The sequence below is a fragment of the Budorcas taxicolor genome, chromosome 22 (genome assembly GCF_023091745.1).
Source record: "Budorcas taxicolor isolate Tak-1 chromosome 22, Takin1.1, whole genome shotgun sequence".
Classification (NCBI taxonomy): domain Eukaryota; kingdom Metazoa; phylum Chordata; class Mammalia; order Artiodactyla; family Bovidae; genus Budorcas; species Budorcas taxicolor.
This window is the reverse complement of record NC_068931.1, coordinates 43,427,948-43,451,012: the sequence shown is the minus strand read 5'-3', so window position 1 is coordinate 43,451,012 and position 23,065 is coordinate 43,427,948. Positions and strand designations below refer to the sequence as shown.

The 23,065-nt window shown below is 54.5% G+C and overlaps 1 protein-coding gene across 2 annotated transcripts; it reads right to left on the bottom strand.

Moving 5' to 3' along the window:
- Window positions 1-1,115: 1,115 nt before the first annotated feature.
- IMPA2 (inositol monophosphatase 2) lies at window positions 1,116-22,741 on the bottom strand. 2 transcript variants are annotated; one of them, XM_052660221.1, is made up of 8 exons: window positions 22,540-22,738; window positions 15,650-15,783; window positions 12,667-12,771; window positions 10,727-10,772; window positions 8,833-8,941; window positions 3,582-3,690; window positions 2,949-3,100; window positions 1,116-1,608 (listed from the first exon to the last, which is right to left on the bottom strand). In XM_052660221.1, exons 1-8 carry the CDS (start codon window positions 22,633-22,635, stop codon window positions 1,493-1,495), a joined length of 867 nt encoding a protein of 288 aa, XP_052516181.1. In that variant the 5' UTR covers window positions 22,636-22,738; the 3' UTR covers window positions 1,116-1,492. The 2 variants fall into 2 exon arrangements, with proteins under 2 accessions (XP_052516181.1, XP_052516182.1); XM_052660222.1 differs by lacking the exon at window positions 12,667-12,771 and having other exon boundaries at window positions 22,540-22,741.
- Window positions 22,742-23,065: the final 324 nt, after the last annotated feature.

The window sequence follows — 23,065 nt, the reverse complement described above, 5'->3', positions numbered from 1 at the left end:
GAGATGGCAAAGGCCCAGGGATGCGACCCTGGACTGTCAGGAGTGAGGGTCCAAACCTCTTTCCCCACACATCTACCCTGGCCCTATCTGGCTCTGCATGTGGTCTCCACCCTAGGGATGGGGAGGGGACCAGCCCCCAGCTCCAACGGCAGTAAATGGCCCTTTATCCAGCTGCTGAGGCCTCCACGCCCCCACACAGCCTGTGGCTGTCAAAGGTGGGTCTTTGTGCACAGGAGTGGGAGATTCTTTAGCCCCAAAAGAGACCCCAGTCCTCACGTGTCTAGGCCCTTGACCACTGTACCTTTTGGGGGTTCACCTGGCAACCCATTCAGATAAGGAAACTCCTTCCTAAAGATACAAACTTATCAATCCACCACCCAAGGGCAGGTGGAGATAAGCCCCCTGGGGATTGACTAGGGAGGGGATTTCCCGGGAAACCCCCTGGGCTCCAACCTCCAGAGGTTTGAGTGGGCACCTGCCCTGTGAGTGCAGGGCAGTGGATGGTGAGGGGGAGTCAGTGTGCAGGGTTGCGAGGCTCCGCGGCGTCCGCAGAGCTCTCTGGGCGTGGTTTGGTGACAAGGCCTGTGTCATCATATGGGCTGAGCCCTGGAGTTCAGGCACCAGAGGCAGCAGCTGTCAGGTGGCTCTAAATGCTCTGTAAGTATTGTTGACGGCAAATTAGGACACGAGGGAGAAAGTTAAGCATGACTGGAACTTCCTCTGTCCTAAGACTGACTTTCTTGATTCTCAAACCTCAGTGAATGTTTAAGTTCATCCAGAGAACATCCTCATTAGAATTGTTGTTATACAGAATTCCTCTTCCTAAAGAGGAAAAAAATAAGGCCAAGAAAATACTTTTCTTCATTAAACGGATCACAAAAACAATAGGATTTTAGAGGTTTGATTTTGGTTAGGTTTTCTTCAGTCTGACCCATGCCCTGGATTTTAAATACAGACACGACAATGACTGAAGTTGTCCTCACCAGTGGCAGGCAGACAAAAAACCACGTGTGGACTCTGTGCTACAACGTGCCAACAACTTCCGTAAAGGGCCTGTGGATTTTGGGGTCATTAGGGGAAACAGGAGACACACTTGTGGAGGGAAACATAAGCAGTGGCGTCACTTGGTTTATTGTATTCTGAAGTGTCATGGGGGGCCGGGGAGGGGTGCTGAGAACAAGCCTGCTTTATCAGCAGTTCTAAAGCCTTATCACCTGAGATTTGCATTCTGGAAACAAAATCATGATTGCAATATCAGCACATATGTCCTGTGAGATCTGGGTTCCGGTCCTGGTGGACGGCTGGACTAACCTGACGTGAAGTCATAAAGAGAAGACACCAGACAGCAAAGGCACCCAGACACAGGCTCAGCCGGACAGCCAGGCTCGGCCTGATGGCTCCTCTGGGGATCAGGAAATCCTGCTGTTTAGGGTCTTGCCAGCTCCAGGCTCCCGGTAGGCCCCCATCCAGGGTGGCCCTGTGTCTGCTCCCCTCACCGCTCGTCGTCCCGCCCGTAGTTAATTGTCTGCAGGGCCTGGGCAATGAGCACCGCCATCTCCCGTGTGCCTGCAGCAACCACCCTGCATGACATGAGGTCCAGTGGCCCACCTGTGGACAGAGGGACAGGGCGTCAGGTGAGGGGTGAGCCCCAGCCCTGCTCTGCCTGACCCGGTCCATTCAGCCTGCAGGCCCAGCATGTCCTAAGGCTGTGCTAGGGGATACCAGCTTCAGGTGCAGTGCCTGAGGCTCAAGACAGGAGGCAGTTCTCACCCTCTGTGTGCTTGGGGCTCCGGAGACCCCGCAGGCCTGGGGAGGCTGGGGGTATCCTTTCTGACAGGCCCCTGAAATGGATGCTCTAGGCACTGGATATCTAGGGCAGGCTGAAGGACCTCAGCCTCCTAGAGGTGTGAACAGGCCTAAAGGACTCGTTGGCGACCTTGGTGCACACGTGTTTGTGTGTGTTCACATCCAGGAGCCCCTGGTGCATGTGGGTATTTTCAAGTGCATGTGCTCATGTGGTCACATCCAGGAGACCTTGGTACACACGTTTGTATGTGCATGTGTTTGTGGTCACGTCTGGGAGACCTTGGTGCACATGCATGTTCGTGTGTGCTCACATGGTCATATCTGGGAGACCTTGGTGCACATACATTAGTGTGTGTGTGTGTGTGCGCGCGCGCGCGCGCGCGTGTGTATGTGTATGTGTGCTCACATGGTCATATTCGAGAGACCTTGGTGCACACACGTGTTTGTGTGTGTTCACGCTCATGTGGTCACACCCAGGAGACCTTGGTGTACACGTATGTCTGTGTGTATGCATGCTCGTGTACTCACATCCAGGACAGACAAGTCTTCAGCTGAGATGGGCCTGCCTGTCCTTGATGCCCAAAGCCAAAGTGTCTTCACGTCATGCCTCACCCCCCTGCAGTTCTACCAGGCCCCGAGGAGAAGGAACAACAGGGAAAGGGAAGAACAGGCCCCAGAGGTTATTTGGGAGCCTGGCATGTCCACAACAGGCTCTGGAGCAAAGGTGGGGGAGAACAGGCTCCACAAGAACCCTGACGTAAGAGGTGGCTGCATGGGCGTCCCTGGGGCGGGACTTGCCCCTGTGGGGCCAATCACTAGGGTGGTGACCTCCAGGCAGAGGGATAGGTCACCTCTTGGATCACCACCTAAAACCTTGTCATTAGATTGGGGTGCACATGGCCAGCTCTGCAGTCTTGGTGGACATGAGAGCTTAGAAAACACTGCCAACCCTCCCCCAACCCCATCCGAGTCCTGACCCTGGGCCCATTTTCACACCAGGAAGCAGGAGAAGCCCTCTGGCCTGGCCCACTGTCCTCCCAACCTGTCTGTCAGGAGAGGTGGGAGGATGTCTGTCTGAGCTTGCAGGTCTGTCTGGGGGACACACCCCTGGGGACGGAGAGCAACCTGACGGCCAAGCTCACCTGATGTGTCCATCACAACGCCCCCGGCTTCCCTGATGATGACCGTGGCTGCGGCCAGGTCCCAGCAGTGCAGGCCAAACTGGTAGTAGGCGTCGGCGGTGCCTGCAGCCAGGTGGCAGAGCGCCAGGGTGGAGCTGCCGATGACACGAACCCTGTCAGAGAGAGAGGGGGTGAGCACACTGAATGGCCCTGCTCCAGTGCTGCCCCCTGAAGGTCCCCTGACTCAGAAGCTGAACAGGAGCCCAGGGCCTCTTCCCACAAGCTCTACTCTGAGCTCTGAGCCCAGAGCGGTGCTGCCCAACAGAACCACCTGTGCTGACGGACCAGCCCTCAGTTGCGTAGTCTGAAGTGTGGCTGGTGCTGCAACGGAAAAACTCAGCCTGCACTCTGTGGACCCTTGATGGCCTTCGATTTAGACCACGTGGAGCGGCTGCTGTCACAGGGCAGACCCAGGGGAGACTGAGGGGGCAGGGCATCACTGATGTCACGGAGGGCGCTGAGCTCGGGGCCCTGCCCCCACCCGGGGCTTAGGAGCTCCGGGCTGCGGACTGGCTGGCATGTGTGTCCCCTGCTCCCACCCAGGGGGTAGCTGGCTGCTGTGCCTGCCCGGAGGACCTGGGAGGGGAGGCGTACCCGTGGGCACCCGCGTGGAGCAGCCTCTCCATGTTGCTCAGGAACAGCTTCAGGGTTGCGGGGTCTCTTCTGGGTCCGATTTCTGTTAGAACCAAGGCCTTGGACAGGTCTGCATGGAGAGAATATCACCCCCCATTAGAAATGTCACGGCGTGGCTCCCACCACACAGTCAGGGTGCTCCCCGAAAGGAACGTTGCACCCGCCTTCTACTCCTGCTCACACTCCGTGTCCTCCCTGTGTGGCTGACACTGCAGAGGTTTCGGACCTGGAAAAGGGAGGTCGGCCTGACCAGTCACACCCTGACTCTTACCTCCCAGGCCCCAGAGAGGCTTGATGCCAGGGGAGCAACCTCCCAGTCCTCTCGTCCAGGGACGCATAGCATGGAAGAACTCGGAAGGGTCTGGGGGTGGTTACAAAACCAGCATCACTCAATCACAAACAAAAACAAAGTGACTCCAAATGGGGAGGAAAAAAATGCCTCATCAAATAAATCTGCCTTAAAAGTCTTTCTCCTGCTGCTGTGATGACAAAGATGGAAACATCACCCCCGAAGAGGAAGTGACATCTAAACAACGTCTTTGGAAAGGGGTCCCCAAGAATAATCCCCCCATACACCCCCACATGAGGGAACGCTGCTGTGTGGTCACCAGATGTAGGCAATTGGCTGACTCCCTGTGGGGCTGTAGCACTGTCCCTACTTGGCTACAGACCCTCTCACACCCAGGTTTCATGTCCTGTGCCCTCAGGCCTCGGGGCTTGCCCGCCTGTGTGTTCGGTTGAGAGAATGAAGCCCCTCCATGAAGTGGAGGAAAAACCTGCCCGCAGGTAACCTCACTCCTGCAGTCACCTCGCACCAGGGACAGACCACCTGCAGGAGACACTGATACTGTTGTTGTCGTCCAGTCTCTCAGTCATGTCAGACTCTTTGCGACCCCACGGACTGTAGCCCACTAGGCTCCCGTCCTCCACTGTCTCCTGGAGTTTGCTCAAATTCTTTTTGCCTTTTCATACTGTTCATGGGGCTCTTGTGGCAAGAACGCCGGAGTGATGTGCCATTCCACCCTCCAGTGGACCATGCTTTGTTGGGACTCTCCACTATGACCCATCCCTCTTGGGTGGCCCTGCTGGGCATGGTTCATAGCTTCAGAGAGTGATACAAGCCCCTTCGGCACAACAAGGCTGTAATCCACGAAGCGGCCATGACTTCTAACCATTTGAAAACCTTGTTCTGGCTGAGGATCAGAGTGAGGGTGTCTTGAGAGAGGTTTCACAGCCTAGAGGCGAGGGAGGCAAGTCCTCTGCCCTGAAACGCGGCCTTACTACTCCGAGCCTTTAACTCTGGGCAGCGAGCACAGGCCTGGCAGCTCCCCGTGGCGCCCTGGACCATCGCGTCTCACACACGCTCCTGCCTCCAGATCCTTACAGGCCATGAGCCCCTCACGTGAAAAGAAATGTTAGCCGAACTACCTCACTGGAAAGCCCAGAACTAGACAGAAAGCACGCTGGGGGCTGGGAGGAGGGCCACCCGGACTGAGCCCAGGACCACAGAACTGCTCAGTTTATAGCAGTTACTTTCATGCCACGTGACTGTCATCCCAATGCTTTCTGTTCTAAAGAAACAAGTAACTGAGGGGAAAAAACGCTGTAGAGAATCCTAGAAAGACCGCCGTGGACACCCACGTGACTTCTTCCAAATATCCTCTGACAGAAACAGCAGCTTGGAGAGTAAAACACAAAAAGTAGACGAAACCATCCACAAAACCTGGCCACACCCGGAACTTCCCCACCCCGACACCAGGGGGCGGCAGACGCCCGTCGGCGACACGGCCCCGCGGCCGGAGTGGCGGCGGGGGAGTTGAGAAGGCGGCGGGTCTCCTGGACCCCAAGCAGTGAGTGCCCTGAAAGTCGCTCAGTCATGTCCGGCTCTTTGCAACCCCATGGCTCCAGGCCAGAATACTTGAGTGGGTTGCCTTTCCCTGTTCCAAGGGATCTTGCCGACCCAGGGATAGAATCCAGGTCTCCCGCATGGCGGGTGGATTCTTAACCAGCTGAGCCACAAGGGAAGCCCAAGAACACTGGAGTGGGTAGCCTGTCCCTTCTCCAGAGGATCTTCCCGACCCAGGGATCGAGCCGGGCAGGACCCCGAGCAGGAGACCCTCAAAATCTGCAATAGACTGAGGGGCTGGGGGAGCCCCTGGCAGGGGGCGAGGTCTGAAGAGCGGGAGTCGACAGCCCCACAACTTCTTGTAACTGACGTTCCATGGCCTCTCCGGGCAGGACCCACGGAGCAGACACTCATGGGAGTGAACCCCACGCTCACTGGGCTGGAATCAGCGGCGCAGGACCGAGGAGATGACTGCAGCCGTGGGGAAGGGGCAGAGCCAAGAGTCCAAGGAGGAGCCAACTTTGCAGACAGTTCACAAACACACCAGGAGAGGGAGCCCCAAAGCCACTAAATAACAGAAAGTGCCTTCCCCGCCCACCCCATCCCCTCAACTTCTAGAGCTCATGACTACAAATTTCAAGCAGCAAGAATGTAAAAGAATGATATTTGAATCTCATACGCCATTATCACAAGAAGAAAGAGGACAGGAAGCAGAATAACATCTCTCCAGTCTGAAACATCTGCCAACAAAACAGAAGCAGCTATAAGTCAAAAACGGAGAATGCACAGGAGAGCATCATTCACAAATAGCAGGGAGGGGCCCCAGGAGAAATCAGGGAAGAAAACTTTCATAAAAGAAAGTCAGACTAAATGAATAAGAGAAACACAAATGATGGGGCTTCCCTGGTGGCTCAGATGATTAAGAATCTGCCTGTCATGCAGGAGACCTGGGTTCGATTCCTGGGTCGGCAAGATCCCCTAGAGAAGGGAATGGCTACCCACTCCAGTATTCTTGCCTGGAGAATTCCATGGACAATTCCATGGAGAATCCCATAGGGTTGCAAAGAGTCAGAGATGACTTTGAGTGACTAAACACAAACAAACACGATAGATCATGCTTTACAAGAAGCGGACTGTGAAAAGGAGAAAATTTTCAAAAATTAAAAAATTGGTAGAAAAGGTGAAAAGGTTTAACAGAAAGTGACATATTGGAATGGACACGTACACACTGATATATTTTAAATGGATAACCAACGACGACCTACTGTATAGTACAGGAAACTCTGCTCAATGGCAGCCTGGATGGGAGCGGAGTTTGGAGGAGAATGGATACATGTATATGTATGGCTGAGTCCCTTCACTGTTCACCTGCAACTATCACAACCGTGTTGATCAGCTATACTCCACTATAAAATAAAAAGTTTAAGAAAAAACAATGCTTAGATAAAAAGAATGACAAAAAGATGTGTACTGAAATGTTGGCTAAGGGGCTTCCCTGGTGGCGCACTGGTAAAGATTCTACCTGCCAATACAGGAGACAGTATTGATCTCTGGTCCAGGAAGATCCCACGTGCCACAAAGCAACTTAGCCTGTGCGCCCCAGCTATTGAGCCTGGGAGCCACAACTATGGAGCCCACACACCCTAGAGCCTGAGCTCTGCAATAAGAGAAATCACCACAATGCCCACGCACCGCAATGAAGAAAAGCCCCCACTTGCTGCAACTAGAGAAAGCCCGTAGAGCAATGAAGACCCAGCACAGCCAAAGATAAATATTTTAGAAAACGTTGGCTACAAAGTGCCTGCAGAAATGCATCCCAGCCTCAGCAACAGGTCACAGCTGGCTGATTCTTTGCAAAGACTCAAGTTCCTCCTTTGATTACGACTCTCATTCTGGGCACCAGCCCCAGGGCTGTTCTCAAGTGCTAGGATGCAGGATGTAACGTAACCCTCACAGCTGTCGTCGTGCCTCCCTGCATGTATGAACACCGAGGTTCCAGGAACACAGCTGACCAGTCACACACGTAAGGCATCACAGCTGGGACAAAGCCAGGTGTGTAGATATCCAAGGGTTGTGCAGCTGAGAGGAACATCCCGTCACCTCCGGGGTGGAAACCAAGTCACCCGGCACACAGAGGACAAGCAGGGCGGAAGCTGTCACCCTGGACTGTATGAATCAGACTCTTAAAACAATTGCGGGAGGGCTTTGGAACAGAGCATGGAAAGACTTGGGCTTCCGTGTTGCCGAGGGGGCGGATGGTGGGTGTGAGCCGTGGGAGGAGGGCTGGATTACGGAAGGGTCTAGGAGGGTCGTGAGCGAGGGGACTGAGCCGCCTGTCATAGCACATGAATGTGGAACAAAGTTCACCCACGAGTTTAACAACACGCTCCCTCACCCCAGCGTTACACAACCGACTGCCTGGCCGCCTCTGGAAGGCGAGGCTGTAATTAACGCTGCTGTCTACGCAGGCCAAACCAAACTGTCCTGGGGCGGGAGCCGGGGGCCGGGCAGCAGAGGCAGTGGGCGGTCCGTGGTCCTACCCCACCCACCCTGCCCAGCCCCTGTAATGTTCCTCCCATCCCCACCCACACTCTGGGCACTCATGACCTCTAGGCCTCCTGCCTGCCCTTGGTCCTGCTTGGCCCGTTCTCCATGTGGTGGTCATCTCCCCTGCAGACCTGCTGCTCATGGTCATGGTCATGGGGCTGCCATTCCCTCTCCCCCAGTCTGGGGATCCACATGGTCTGCTCTCACTGGAGCTCAGCCTGGTGGACCTGGCCTGCGCTGGAGGCCCATCTCCCCACTATTGTGGGGAGCCGCGGGCAGGGACACCTCTGATCCCTCTCACTGCTTCTCAGGCCAGCATGCCACACAGACTGTGAGTGTAGCAGCAGCCCCTCTGTAAAGGCCACCGTGTCCTCTGTCCTGCTCCAGGAATGACAAGGGCTGGCAGCACCTGTGTAGTGTATGACACGGCTCGTGATAAGGCTTCCTCGGCCAGCCGTGTTCTCACAGGAACCAAAGTCAACTGAATCTGGGAGCCACAGCCCCTACCCAGGTGATGTCACCTGGGCCACCGAGAGGTGCTGAATGCCAGAGCATGCCTCCGACTCTGCCCTTGTCCTTGCCGGCTCACTGGGACCACTCGGGAACAGGTGGCTGGGTTCCTTCCCTCGTTTGGGAAAAAAGGTGAGTGAAGAACAGACCCGGCCCATCAAAGGGAAACACAGAGACACAGGCTAGCTCGACGTCTAGTCCCCCAGGGATGCGCGGTCCCCAACGACACTAGACCTCAGCAAGGGACCCCCGTGGCTGCCCGGAGGAGCGGTGACTCTTGACAAGTCCCTTTCCCGTGAGAGGGCCCACCTGTCTCCCCAGAGACGCGCAGTCGCTGACCGTTGCAGAAGGCACCCTGGCCCCTCCGGCCTGTGTACAGCCGCTCCTCCGTGCAGTGGTAAATCACCCCAAACTCCAGCTGTGGACAGGCAGGTGGGACAGAAAACAAAGAACGTGACACAGTGACCAAAGGCCATGAAGCCCCAGCTGTGACACCAACGCAAGGGGTGTGGGTGAAAATTAGCTTTCAAAAGGGAACTCAACAAATCAGCATCTGAAGTCAAACCTAGACCTGAAAGTGAAAGCAACTGTTCTTTTCTTAAATCACTACATTTAAAGATATATTTAAAGGAATAAGACTATATTTTAAATTGATATCATAATTGAGCATTTCATTTTGATATGCTCATAACTAAGCATATCATTTCAGCATTACTCAAAGTAACTAGAAAGGCTTCATTATTCAAAAAGATCTCATTTTTTTCCTGGGAGGTGAAAAAGGCTCTTGAGACTCCAATCAAACCCCACAAGAAACTCAAAATTGCTGACCTGTGAAGAACTCAGAATGTCTCTGGACAGCTGAGGGCATGACAGAACCCAGAGTTGCGGGGAGGGGAAGCCCAGGAAGAAATGCGGATCCCCGGAGGGGCTGGCCCCCCCCCACACACATCGGGGCACACAGCCTCGGTCCCCAACAAGCTGGTGTGCAGAGGAGGTGAGCCTCCTTACGTCTCTTCCCCTACCTCTCTGTTCTGGGTTAAGAACAGCATGTGTGCCTGTCCTAAGGTGAGGAGGGCAGCCAACAGAGAGAGAAAATGGGAGAGCTGCTGGCAGATGCCCAAGAGGAATCTGGGCTGCAGGAAAAGGACCCACTCCTGGAGGACCCCCAGTCAGTGCCCACCCAGAACCAGCAGCACGTGACGTCCCCCCTCCCCTTTCCTAGGACCCTGGCCTTATAGGGCTCCCCAAGTTCAAGTCAGTCCTGGAACTGGGCTGGCCTCCCTGCACCATCAGAGGCCAAGGCCTGGCTGGTCAGTGACCCTGAGGCCAGAATGAACCCTCCACTCCTCTGTGCCTACCGCTCCACATGCACATCTCAGTGACCACGTTTAACACAGAAATAACGTGAGTGGCTGATTCCCTAACCAGTATCAACATTAAGACTCTCGCTTATTGTCACCTCCAAAACTAAGTTCTTTCTCACAGGCAGGACACCCTTCCTGCCGGCCATCTGTGCTCACGCCGAGACTGAAGACAGGACACAAGACTCTAACAAGGGCTCCTTCTGCACAGCTCGAGCCCTCGACCTAGGCAAGGGTAACTGTGCGGAAGGAAAGGTCCTTCCTGCCTGTAATCTCTGCAGTTGACTAATGAAGCTAAAGCCTGCATCCCGGCCTTTCCCGCAGGTCCCACAGTATGGCCCAGTTCCAGGGTCTGTGGGAACGGAGCGACAGCCACGCTCTCACCCAACAGCGAGAGGAGGATGAAGGCCTAACAGAATATTGGGACTAGAGATGTCCTCCCAAAATAGGAGCTTCTTTATTGTGTGACTTGATCACACGCCCCAGGGGTCAGATGGAGACTAACTGGGAACATGTGCCCAGAATGTTCCCTACACCCGGCCCTGCTGAAAGCCCTGGGGGGTGGGGCCGGTGGAGCCCCGAACCCTCACAGCCCAAACCTTCAAACCACAAACCCTCTCGCCCCAACTCCTCACACCCCAACCCCTTATGCTCCAAACCCTCACGCCCCAATCCCTCATGGCCCAAACGGCTTTGCGCCTGTTTCCTGTCTTGGATTTGAAATCAATACCAGTCACAATGAAGGCTTAGGACAAGAACAGGAAAAAAGGTTAGAACCATGAAGTGAGATAAAGGAACAGCAGCCAAGGGCCCAGGCAGCCAGGGCCCCATTCACTACATACCTCCTGGTTCACAGCAAAGCCAATGCTCACTGCCACAGTCGGGAACCTGCAGAGGAGACAGATGGTTGACGCTGTGACATCATGGACTCATGCAAACTCAGCAGCCTCCATGCAGCTGGAGGCACAGAAGACCTTTCTACAGAGTGGCTGGGTTTGTTTTGTCAGAAGCTACTTCCCACAATGGCACCGAGTGCTTCCAAGACAAGCAGGCCAAGCTGACCTGTGGGACAGCGACCTTGACAGACAGCTGCACTGACAGTTGTTAGGACGGACAGTGACCACAGAGGACCCGGTTGAGAGATTTTAATAATCAGCTTTCTGGTTCTCAGTGGCCAGTGAGATGGAGGGTCCAGGTCTGCGACAACCAGGCCCTCCTGACATGAATCCTGGGTGAGCCTCACACAGGACAGCAGGCGTGGTCATGGCACGGAAGGCAGGCGGTGACCTCGCAGCCTGCCTGTGGGTTTATGTCTCCAGAACAATCTCTCCTTTATGTGAAGACTGTCAGAGCTGAACAGGCAGGAACAAGGAAGGGCTGGTTCTAACCCAGGAGTCTTGGGACCAACCATTCCCAGGCTGTGAGGTGCTGTCCCCATGGGACCACTCATGACACCCCATGGCCCAGCAGGGGTCCCCACCCTCAGAAGGCCCTTCCCCACTTTCTTTACCACTGACACTGCAGGACACGAGCAGGATAGGTCCTGTGAGAGCTGCAGGGTGAGGAGTCACCACGGCCCTGTGGCCCTGGACAGTGTCTGGAGACTAACAGTCAGCTGTAAAGCTTGTTTCCTAAATGACACTCTAGTCCAGGTTCTCTCTCTGGTCCTGGGGTAGACATGTGGCCTTTGTCCACCATGGGGCTTGGCCCCTTCTGTCCCCAATACCCACACACGGGCTCTACTCGGTGACCCACAACTTGATTCATGTGCCCCAGTCCCACAGGACTCCCCAGGGTGTCACACGCTAGTTAGAATTAGAGTCTGGTGGCACTGCTGGGGTCACCAGATCGCTCTGTTCCACTGCCTCCAATAGGGCCATGACCAAATTCTCAAGGTGACCCTCATGCAGGAAAGGGTGACGATTCATGTGATGGGCAAAATCAGTTTCCACACTTACATGTAAACACTCCAAGTAAGGGCTCCACACCCAAGCCCAATCACCTCCTTACTGCAAGGAAGGAAGTGGGTGTCTGGGGTCATCTATAGGAGGCCCTCCCTAAGCATTCAGCTGAGGGGGATGTAGGTCACGGGACACCCCCCCAACGCCCCAACTGCGGGACGGGGACCCGGGCCCTCCCTGAGTGTCTGGCTGGGGCGATGCAGGTCATGGGAGCCCCCACTGCAGGACAGGGGCCTGGGACAGGGCAGGAGCTCTGAGAGCTGCACACATGTCCTCGTGGGAGAGCCACCCTCTGTGGAAACCACGGCAACCTCAGTGTCCTTAAGCCCCTGACCAGCTGCACAACCCTGACACCTGCCCCCGGTCAGTGCTTCTAGGGCCAGGTTGCGCCATCATTGCCCCAGCCCACTCCCCTCCCCACCAGGGCCTCTGACCCCCCGAAAACCTGCTGTTTGGGGCCGATATTTGCCATCAGATCAAGCTGGCAGCTGGCAGGCTCCTCACCCCCAAGGCCACTGTCCACACTGCGTGTTCCTGAGGCTGCCGGACCAGACACCTTGTGTTATTTACAACCCTGTCTGTCTCTCCAGGGAACTCCTTAAGGGTTCTTCTTAATTCAACCCAACGTTTAAATGTGATAAACAACAGTTTTTAAACAAGTGAAGATTTCCTACATGCTTTGAATGAATCTCACAAATGGGAAACCTTAAAGTATCAGGATTTGATCACCTTGTGAGTGAGACCAAAGCCCGCTAGAGGTCTGCTGACCGGCTGCTGCCTCAAAAAATGCCGCTTCTGAAAAGATGGGCGTGCCTGCTCACCTGTGCACAAAGTTGCAGGTGCCGTCAATGGGGTCCACGATCCATGTGGGGCTGGGTGTGAGCACGCACTTGGCCCCGGCGGCCGCAGCCTCCTCAGCAATGAACCTGCAGTGGACAGAGCTCAGCCTGGGAAAACGCGCCAGGTACCCAAGACACAGCATTTCAAAGCCCAGCTGTGAGACCAGCAGGCTTCTCTGGGTCAAACAGGGGCAGGATCTAGTGAGCTCTAGTTCTCTGACCAGGGATTGAACCCCAGGGCCCTTTGCACTGGGAGCTTGGAGTCTTAGCCCCTGGACCACCAGGAAAGTCCCTCATAGGCCTGTGGGAGGTACAGAAGGAAACAGCCCAGGAATAAGGTTCACCGCTCGAGACAAATTAGACCAACCCATTTTACTTTATTAGTTTTCTCTAAGAGTTGTAAAACTCTCCTTGTGATTTTTGACGGCCCAGTGCACCCCGGCCTTCCCTCTGGCCAGTTTGTTGACTCTGTGACAAGGTCACCTTCAGTCCACCAGGGAGCCAGCTCATGGTCCTTGGCCTCAACTGTCAGGCCACAGCCCAGCTCCGCTGCCTGATGACACAGCGTAAAACCAGGGAGCCCATATCAGGTTGTTTCTTATTTTATCAAAGTCAAAACAGCTGCAATCTATCTTTAATACTGTTTTGTGAAAGACTAAAAATGAGGAAGAGCAAACGCTCCAAAAGAAAGTCCTTCTTAAGAAAGAGTGACAATCTTACACCAACTTGGTTAAGGGACATATTTAAATACTTCTATATGCAGAAAAATGACAACATACCATTTTATCTTACAATACATATGCAACTTTCCTCTCATCACAGATTTTTCAATTTGTCTCTGATCTAAAATACATTTAAATGCCCCCAAATTCTGATGTTTAGCTAAGTGCTAAGTCACTTCAGTTGTGTCCAACTCTTTGCGATCCTATGGACTGTAACCTACCAGGCTTCTCTGTCCCTAGGGGATTCTCCAGGCAAGAATATAGGAGTGGGTGCCCTCCTCTAGGGAATCTTCCTGACCCAGGGGTGGAACCTACACCTCTTACCTCTCCTGCATTGGCAGGCGAGTTCTTTACCACTAGTGCCAGTTCTGGACTTTCTCTGACATCTTAGTCATTGGGAAAAGACCAAGCCTGGCTTCGAGCTGCTGAAAGATGATCTCAGATATCTGAATTTTCCAGGCAACAGAGCAGAGAGCAGTGTCCTGGAGCTAGCCCAGAGCTGAGGAGGGGGCAGGCAGAGCCGGCTGACCTGGACAGCCAGCCCCCACCCCTTGCAGCCTGCAGCTGGGTTCAGGGGGCACTTGCATCCCCCAGGGCTTTGTCAGGGGGGCTGGAAAAGCTCCAGGGAGCTTGACACCCACTGTGGGTGGGGGCCACTGCTCTGGGTGGACCAGATAGTCTTCTGAAGAGGATCCCCCATGTGACATGCTGACTTCTGCCCTGATACTCGGCAAGGAGTATGGAAATTCACATCGTGCAAATGGATACCAGGCCCCACATCAACACAACAGTGGATCCAAACCACCGGGAGCTGGAGCGTGACTCCAGGATTCGGCCTGTCAGAGCAGTCTGACCACAAAGTGCCAGAAGCCCTGGTACCATCTCTATGCGGAGCCCTGGTGCCATTACCACACAGAGCACTGCAACGGCCAGAGCCTCTACCTGGACCCCTGGAGGCCCAGCCCAGACGCCTCACTGCTGTTGGAGCCTCTGGATGACACATGGATGGAAGGAGCCCCTGGACCAGAACTGGTGGTGGTTCCTGAGCTGCACTCTCTCAGACTCCAACCCCCGGAACATGGCGGGGCTGGGGCGCCGACCTGCCGGCACCTCTGCCTGCATCTGCAATGTTAATACTGAGTGACTGACTCCACGTCTGCGTGGACCTGCATGGCTCAAACCCATACTGCTTAAGGGTCAACTATGATTCCTTGGAGGCTGCCAGTTAATTTAGATTTTTATAAACTAAGAAATCAAACATTTCAGAGCCTGTAACTATTATAACAGATGTCAAGGTCCAGGCTTTACATCAAACAAGGAAACAGGAAGAGACGCTGAAACACAAGGGCTGCCAACAAGAATATGCATGTACACACCTACATACACACATCACACAAACACACTCACACAACACACACATACACATACCATACACGCACACACACCATACACACATACACATTTACACATACCACACACACAAAACATACATATACCAGACACACACAACACATACATACACACCCAACACACACACAACATACAACATACATACACATACCACACACACACCACACACACATGCACACCACACACACATACAAACCTACACACAACACACACAACACACGTACACACACACACCATACACACACTCACACACATACATATATACACACATACATACACACACAATACAAACACATGCACACATAGTACACACCACACACACACAAACCCCAGGTGACGCAGGTTAAAGGGAAGCAGCAAGGAGAAGGTGCAAGTATGGACTGGCCTGTCCCCGAACCTTGGTCACTCGCTGGGCAGCTGAGGAGGGAGCCCCTCACTGGTCCAGATGGACAGCGGCCAGGCTGACACGTCGTCTACACCCAGGAACCCGGTGACTGAGCTCTGGGGTAAGTGATTCCCTAAGGAAGGAGAGGACCTTCCTGCTCAGGAAGCCCCCCTCCCTCCCCAAGGTCCAAGCATCCCCTGGGGCCCCAGGTTCCCCCCGGAACTAGACGCACAGCATTGGACGAGTGCTAGTCTTTCTCAAGGAAAGGATGAACAGTTGCATCAGATTCTTCACGCAGTGACTTATAAGGTCGGGGACACCTGTCCTGGAGAGCAGGTAGCCCTGGGGGACAGCCTTCCCTGGCTTGGGCTTGGTGCTGCGTCCAGGCAAGTCTGTGCAGCCTGGGGGAACCTCGGGGGCGGGGTGGGGGGGGGCAGGGTGCGCCTACCTGTGGGAAGGAAATCTGGTCTGCAGCTCCTGCAGGATCAGGGCCTCCACCACGTGGTCCGTCTCTGTCACCAGGTCTGCGGCTGACGTCTTGGTTGAGACACGTTTTTCCTCAGAAAGGGCTTTTCTGATGATCTGCAATGAAGGGTGGGAGGTGGGTGACACTGGCCGCCCCCTCCTGCTCCAGGGTTGGGCCCCTCCCCCATTGCCAGTGAACACACAGGACAGATAGGCAGACGGGCAGTGCCAGGCTCTCTGTGGGCTCTTGGGAGCCTTCACTGCAGCTCCCCCTTCTCATGAGAAAGCACCTCATGGCTCCCATCACCCCTGATGGTGGCTCACAGTGGCCTCAAGGACTGGCCTGGAGCAGAGACAACCGGGCCTGAGAAGCCGGCCCTCCTTCCAGGAACAGAGCCCAGCCCAAGGCTGGCAGGCACCGAGCCACCTGGCAGCCCTGCCTTGGCCTCCTGTGAAGGCAGGTGTGGCCCTGGGCCCAAGGTTGGCCGAGAGGACATGAGGGGCATCGATGTGTGACCTCTGAGTCACATCCTCAAAGGGCCACCATTCGCTCAGTGCTTCCTCCTGCCCATTACACTCCCCTCTTGCCGTGATATGGGCGTGCTAGGGGGTCGGCTTCTGTCTCCTGGGTCAGTGCCATGGAGATGGGGCCCTGGGAGGCTTCAGGAAGCAGAGCCTGCCCCCAGACTCTAATTGGATGGGGGTGAGGAAGGACCCCCACCTCTGACCCCCTCTCTGCAGGAGCCAGGCCACCCTCCCACCTCTGCGTCCTCAACTTCCCTGTCCCTTCTGCTCCACTGAGCCATCACTCACTCTCCAGCCCTCTCCCATGGGGGTCCTGTGGTCATCTGGGCTTTTTCTTTTTTGATGCGGGGGCGGTGGTGGAGTCAGGCCCCGGGCCACAGATCACGCAAAGGACTGTGAGTCGAGGAGGATGCCAAGCCTGTTCTTCTGTAAGGACTTCTTTTCCGTTTCTACTAGCGTTTACTATTGCCATCCTGTGATCGTTTCACTGTGGCCCCCTGTCCTTCAGCGCAGGGCAGGCCATGCCACACCTGCATCCTCCGCCACCCGTGGTGCTGCTCTGGCCAGCCCTCTTCACCGGCTGCTGCTCCCCAGGGCCCTGGACGTGTCCTCTCATCCAGTTACACTCCCAGATATTCAGACCTCATTTCTGAATCATTGCCCCAAACTACACTGCCCTTCAGACAAGCTGGCCACCACTAGCCCCAGGTGTCCTCTGTCTCCCTCCTCTGAAGGTCCATCCACCCAAGGGGCTGAGGCCTCACAAAACTTAACAACTTATGGCAAAACCCCCAAGTCTACTGCACACACGATGTACAAACCTTAACACTAGGTTAACAAAGTTCAATTTCAGACATTTTCTACACAGAGAGAAGAGGTGGGGACAGTGTCTTAGAACATAAATCCATATCAGGCTCGATCAGTCTTGCCCTTTAGCGACAGTCCCATCCCTGGGGGATAATCTGTGGTATTCCAGGTGAGTTACCCACCAAAACCCTTGACCACATCTGCTTCCTCCCTGTCTAAAGGATTTTAAACATTCCCATTCTGCCAGTAATAAGTTAGTGTGTGCTGTTTTTTAATTGATGTTTTTCAGCTACTCACTAACTAAGCCTGCACTTCACAGACCTCCTGGCCTGGGTCTCTCCCTCCAAATAACATTCTGTTAATGTTTAATAGATAAAATATGGGCCTTAAGTCACTGAAGCCTGATTTTCAAACCCCATCAGCTCCAGCATCTGGGGCTATTATTCAGAGCCACGTCCAGACATCTCTTTCTTGTCTGTGCACCATCTTGGTTCTGTGCTAATGTCTCCAAGTTGACCATATGGTTATCACCCATCCCCAAGGAGCAACTCATATGAGCTCCAGAACCGTAAAGTATACTCAGAGAAGCCTGAGCAAGCGGGGTTTGGGCCTGGCAGTACCATCACATTTCAGGTTCCAGACTTATGAGTGTGATGAGATGGTTAATCTTTTTTGTCAACTGGATACCCAGATACTGTGTCAAATGTTATTCTGGGTGTTTCTATAAGGGTGTTTTTGGATGAGATGAGCATATAAATCAGTAAAACAGCTTGCCCTTTGGAACATGGGTGGGCCTCATCCAGTTAGTTGAAGGCCTGAACAGACATAAAACACAAACCCTTCTCTGTGTGAGAGAGCTCTCTAAAGACTGCCCCTGGGCCCTTGCCCACATGTGCCAATAGGGCTGCTGCTGCTGCTTGTCAATAGCTAGCTCACAAATTCTGTTTTGGCTGAGTCTTCAAATGTTAGCCAAAGTGTTACAATTGTCAATGTGGGTCACCCCCCACCCTGTGGAAGCTGGGGGTGCCAGTGCAGGTGGGGCCAGCCGAGGTCAGAACTGACAGCAGAAACACTGAGCTCACCAGCTGCCCCCTCCATCTGCAGACAGGACAGATGGGGATCTCCCACAGGAAATGCCAGGGCTCAACCCGTGATCCACCTAAGGAGAGCTCGGGGAGGACAAACCTGCTCATCCCTGTTCCGGGGCAGGACCCGGCATAAGACACCAGCCCAGGCTGACAGCTCCCAAACTCCACCCTCAGCCTCTCCGGTGAACTCCTCACAACAGGGCTCTACACAAGAAGAGATCCACTGGCAATTCAAGTTCAACTGCTTACAGCTTGGAACACAATATCTGACCTCCACCTCCAAACCTGCTCCCCACCCCCCCACAGTTCCGACAAATCCATGGACCAGTTTTTCAGGCCGAACCTTGCAGGTACCCCTGGCTCTTTTCACATCCGCCTCCCATCTGGCAGCAAATCTCCCTACAAAATCCAACTGCTTTACTGCCTTCTTCATCATCTGCAGTCAGACCCACCCTCACCCCTCACTCGGACAATTCTCATAGCTTCCATTGGAAGCTTCTGCCCACAACCCCTTTGGTGTTGTAGGCCCCCCACCCAGAATCAGTCAGGGTGAACTCCCCTTCACCTTGTAGGACTCCACACAGAACTCCAAACTGAACCTCAGTCACACTCAGAGTAAAGGTTAAAGTTCTTTCCAGAGTTACTGAAATATTTGTTGAGTGAATGAATATATTTCTAATCAGTTTAGCACCATTATTTTAAAACAGAGGATCTCTAGGAAGTCAGTAAACACATAAAAAGGCACTTAAGTTCTTTAGTCATATAGCACATACAGTTAAAACTACCATAAAATACCACCTCAAACCCATCACAGAGGCTAAAATGGAAAGACAGACAACACCAAGTGTTGTCAGAGAACCCCCAACTGCTGCTGGGGAAGCGGGAACCCATGCAGCCGCCTTGGAAAAGCACCTGGTGGAATTTCCTACCCCACGACACAGCAATTTCACTCTTAGTGTTAATCCAGCTCCAGCATAAATGCATATGGACATAACCAAAAGATACATGCAAGAGTGCTGGATGAGCAACGTCATTCCTAATAATTCCAAACTGGACATTGTACAAAGTCTCAAGAGTTGAGTGAATCAACTGTCATATCCTCACTCACACAACAACGTACTACGTACAGCAGAGCCTCTCAACCAAGAACACCAGCTGGGGATTTGGTGGAGGTGCTTATTCCTGGCCCCTCTCAGGACCGAGCAGGTAGGAACCTGGGGGTGGACTCAGCTGGCCACAAAGGCCCTCCTGGTGCTTCTGATGCACTTGAAGGTGTGAGGACCACATCTCCCCAGAAGCGAGACCCATGAGTATCTACACCGAGGAGACCATCAGAAATTCTGTTGGAAGATGGAAGTTGGTAGGTACACAGAAAACTAAGCAAAAGAAAAAACCCCACTTTTTTTTTAACTTTAAGGGAAAACACAAGTTGAGTAAGAAAGCAAAGAATGTGTAATACTGTAATACAACTATGCTGCTCGGCTTGACCTTGCGATACGTGTGGTCACAGCATGTGAGCCCAGGCACCAATGGGACTGACAGGGAATGCAGCTACACGACACAAGAGCGTCTAATGGGGATGATGCAGAAAAGAGCTACTATTTAGAAGACGGGTGTAACTATCAGAAAACTGAAGACAGCGAGCTCTGGGGAAAAGGATGAGGATGACACAGGACAAGACACTGTCCTGTCCACTCTATGACAGTCCCCTTAGCGGTATCTCACTTATCAAATGCCCCCATGTGAATAACTGATAAAAAATACAGTCACAGACCAGACAAACGGGGCTGCTGGGTGAGAGTCCCCGCTGTGCCCCTGTGCTCCAGGAAGCTTGAGGTGGACAGGGGGCACCCCACCTCAGAGTACACCAGCAAAGTTTTCCCTGTCTGACAACTAGAATGTTAAAGGAAACAGGATTCTCAAATTTGAGGGCAAGCCTAAACATTTATAGGAACCCACCAGTGACAAGTCTGAAGCCTAAATAAACTTTTCAAAGCTATTAGTAATCAATTTCAATGAGCCACCTTACAGAAAAGCTTGAATTTATCTTTCTAGTCTCTGCACAGAATGTACTACTAACTCATCGTCGTTTGAAGATGCACAGTATGAAGCCAAAATGTGAAAAAATATTACAGAACGTTTTGAGAAGCAGTTAAAAAGTTATTTGTATGTATTCTGTTATATTTGGGAGCATCTTAAAATGTATACTGTTGTGACCTTTTTTATTCTAAATAAACAATTTTTATGTTGAATTTTGTATATTTTTTCTTATAGAAGGCCCCTAAATTATTTAAATTTCAGCTTCAACAAAACCTGGATCTATCCTGCAGGACAACTTAAAAAACATAGTTTTCTTAGATACTTTTGCTCACACATCACATAAAAGATGATAAATACTCATTTCGATGAATATCCCTCTCTGTACTTGCGGTGGTGATGGGGGGGGCGGCTGACGTCACTCTGTCCCCCAAAGCCTAGCAGCCAGGGCAGGGCTCCTGCAGCTGTGGGGCGGTTGGACTGGCCAGGATGCCCCCAACCTGAGGCACCCCAGGACTGGGCGGTGGAGAGGCAAGGACACAGGGGGTCCAGGAAACCTCTCGGGATGGGCAGAGGGGAGACAGCAGCAAAGGGTCCAGGCTGCCGTGACCTGAACCCATGACTGAGAGACGGAGGGCCACACAGTCTCCTGGGAACCAGTCCTTCCTCTGGCTCAGGACCTGAGCACACAGAGCTGCGTCAGGGCAGCAGGATGGGAGGGGCAGGCACCCCTGTGCTAGGAGGCCCTGGGACCTGCACCAAACATACCTCTGGCTGAGGAGGACTCAAGGGTGAGCGCTCAGCACCCTCTGTCCTCCCCACCCCAGGCTCACTGGCTACAGGCCAGGCTTTCTCCACTCAGCGCCTTGTGATGTTACTGTCAGAGCATCACTAAGGCACTCTGTCCCTCTTCACACAGGACAGGATGACCCTGTGTGGCTTCTGTCTAGTCCCAGCCCCAGATCAGACCACTGGCCCCTCCCTACCCCCCTCCTCTAGTCAGGGAGGCAGAGAGCAACAGCATAAAGCCCAGGAGGGAGGCTGCAGTCCTGGGCCTCCTGACTAGACCCCTAAGGGCAGAATCCTTACTGCACCCTCACCCTACTGTCAAAAAATGCTTTTTCTGTTGTTCTTGGCAAGTTGCAAAAGCAGAAGAGATCTCTTAGATAAGTTAAAGTTCCCAAGACCCTTAGAACGGGGCCTGCTATGTTGCAAGTTTTGTGTAAGCATTTGCAAATTTATTAAAAAAAAAAAAAGGGTTTCAAAAACCCTTCTGTTTCCTCAAGGATCTAAATTTGAAAAACCACAGAAACCCTGTAACAGCCCAGCAGGGTTTATACACAGTGGTGTCTGAATTCTAGACTGGCTTCTTCTCCAAGGTTGAAGGAAGAAAGTTGTACGGTGGAACCTAAAAGTTACCATTATACCCCGAGGACGCGCCTCCGGAGAGGAAGTGAGGGTTGGGGAGGGGCGGGGCAGTGCCCCCGCACGCCGGGGACCTGCTCTCCAGGAAGGACGTTGGCCCTGCAACCCCGAGCTTCCTCAGGGTAGCAGGCGGGGTTGGGGTCCTCCTTCTCCCCAAGGATCAAGGCTCACAGCGCCCCTTTGAGTCTTGAGTCCTTCAAACTGCAGAAGGAGGGCCCCCAACACAGAAGGCGTCCACTAGTGTTGAGGTTAACTGTCAGGGGGCCGGGGGACCGCACGGTGACTGTGCTCTGGGGACGCACTTCTACTGCAAAACTGGCGACAGCCTGGCTTTAGAAAAGGAACTGCCGCAGGGACAGGGCTCCTCCTCCGTCCACCTTCTATTCGGATCGCCGGAACTCAGCCGTGCGCCTCGACGCGCGAGGGGGGACCTAGCCATCCCTGCGTCCGGCCTCCCCCAGCGCCCCTAACTTGGCGCCGCACGTGGCCTGAGGACCCCAGGCGCGGGGCACCGAGGAAGGGAAAAGCAGAACATAACGAGAGCGCGAAAAGAGCGCTGCCCTCCGCAGGTTTTTTCGGCTCCGCAGCTCTATTTCATCCTTCCGGTGCGGGCAACCGTTCCTCCATTCGCTCAGCGGAACCCTCTCGACTACGGACACTCGAGGACAGACGGTCCGCCCTATCTCCATGCGCCGGGTTCGAACTCCGGGCAACCGCAGCGCGTCCCGCCCCCTGGGTCAAATCCGAGGCCGTCCGCGCGCCTTGACCCCGCTCCCCTCGCCAGGCCGTCCTGCGCCCCTAGCCCGAGGGACCCCGGACGCCAACCCCGGCGCGGAAGCGGCAGGTGCACAGGTGTGCCGGAGGCGCTGCAGCACCCCTCGGCGGCTCGCGCCCCGCGCCTTCCTGCCCGCAGGGTCTCCATCCGCCACGCCCTACACCCGCTGTGCCCCAAGTCCCCGTGCGCCCGCCGTGCGCCTTGGGCCGCTCTCACCTGTCCCGCCCTCAAAGCCAGCTGCACCGCCGCCTCGAAGCACTCCTCCCATGGGCCCCCGGCCGGCGCCTTCCCGTCTTCGCCGCTCGCCTTCATCGCGGCCTCCGGGCCAGCCGGCGCCCCCGGCCCCGACGTCAGGCTCCACGCTCGCCCAGCGCCTCTGGCCGCTCGGCTCCTGGGCCGCGCCCGCCCGCGGGTGCGGACCTGCAGGGGGCGGGGAGCGGGCGGGGGCCGAGCTGGACGGGCGCCTGGCTGGGGAGCAGTGCCCAGAGCCCCGCCCCGCCCCGCCCCGAAACGCGCCAGCCCCGCTCTTTCACGGCTCCGCCCCAAGCCCCGCCCCGCCCAGACCCCGGCCCCGCCCTCCTCCCCGAGCGCCACCTCACCCTGTTTCATCTCATCCGAATCCCAGTAGTGGGCCCAGGGTGACCTCTGGCCATTATCTCAGCCTCGGGTGTGCCTGGTCGTCATCTGGACCACCCTCCTCCACACTGACCTGTGGACAGTGTATCCCAGAGACACTGAGACC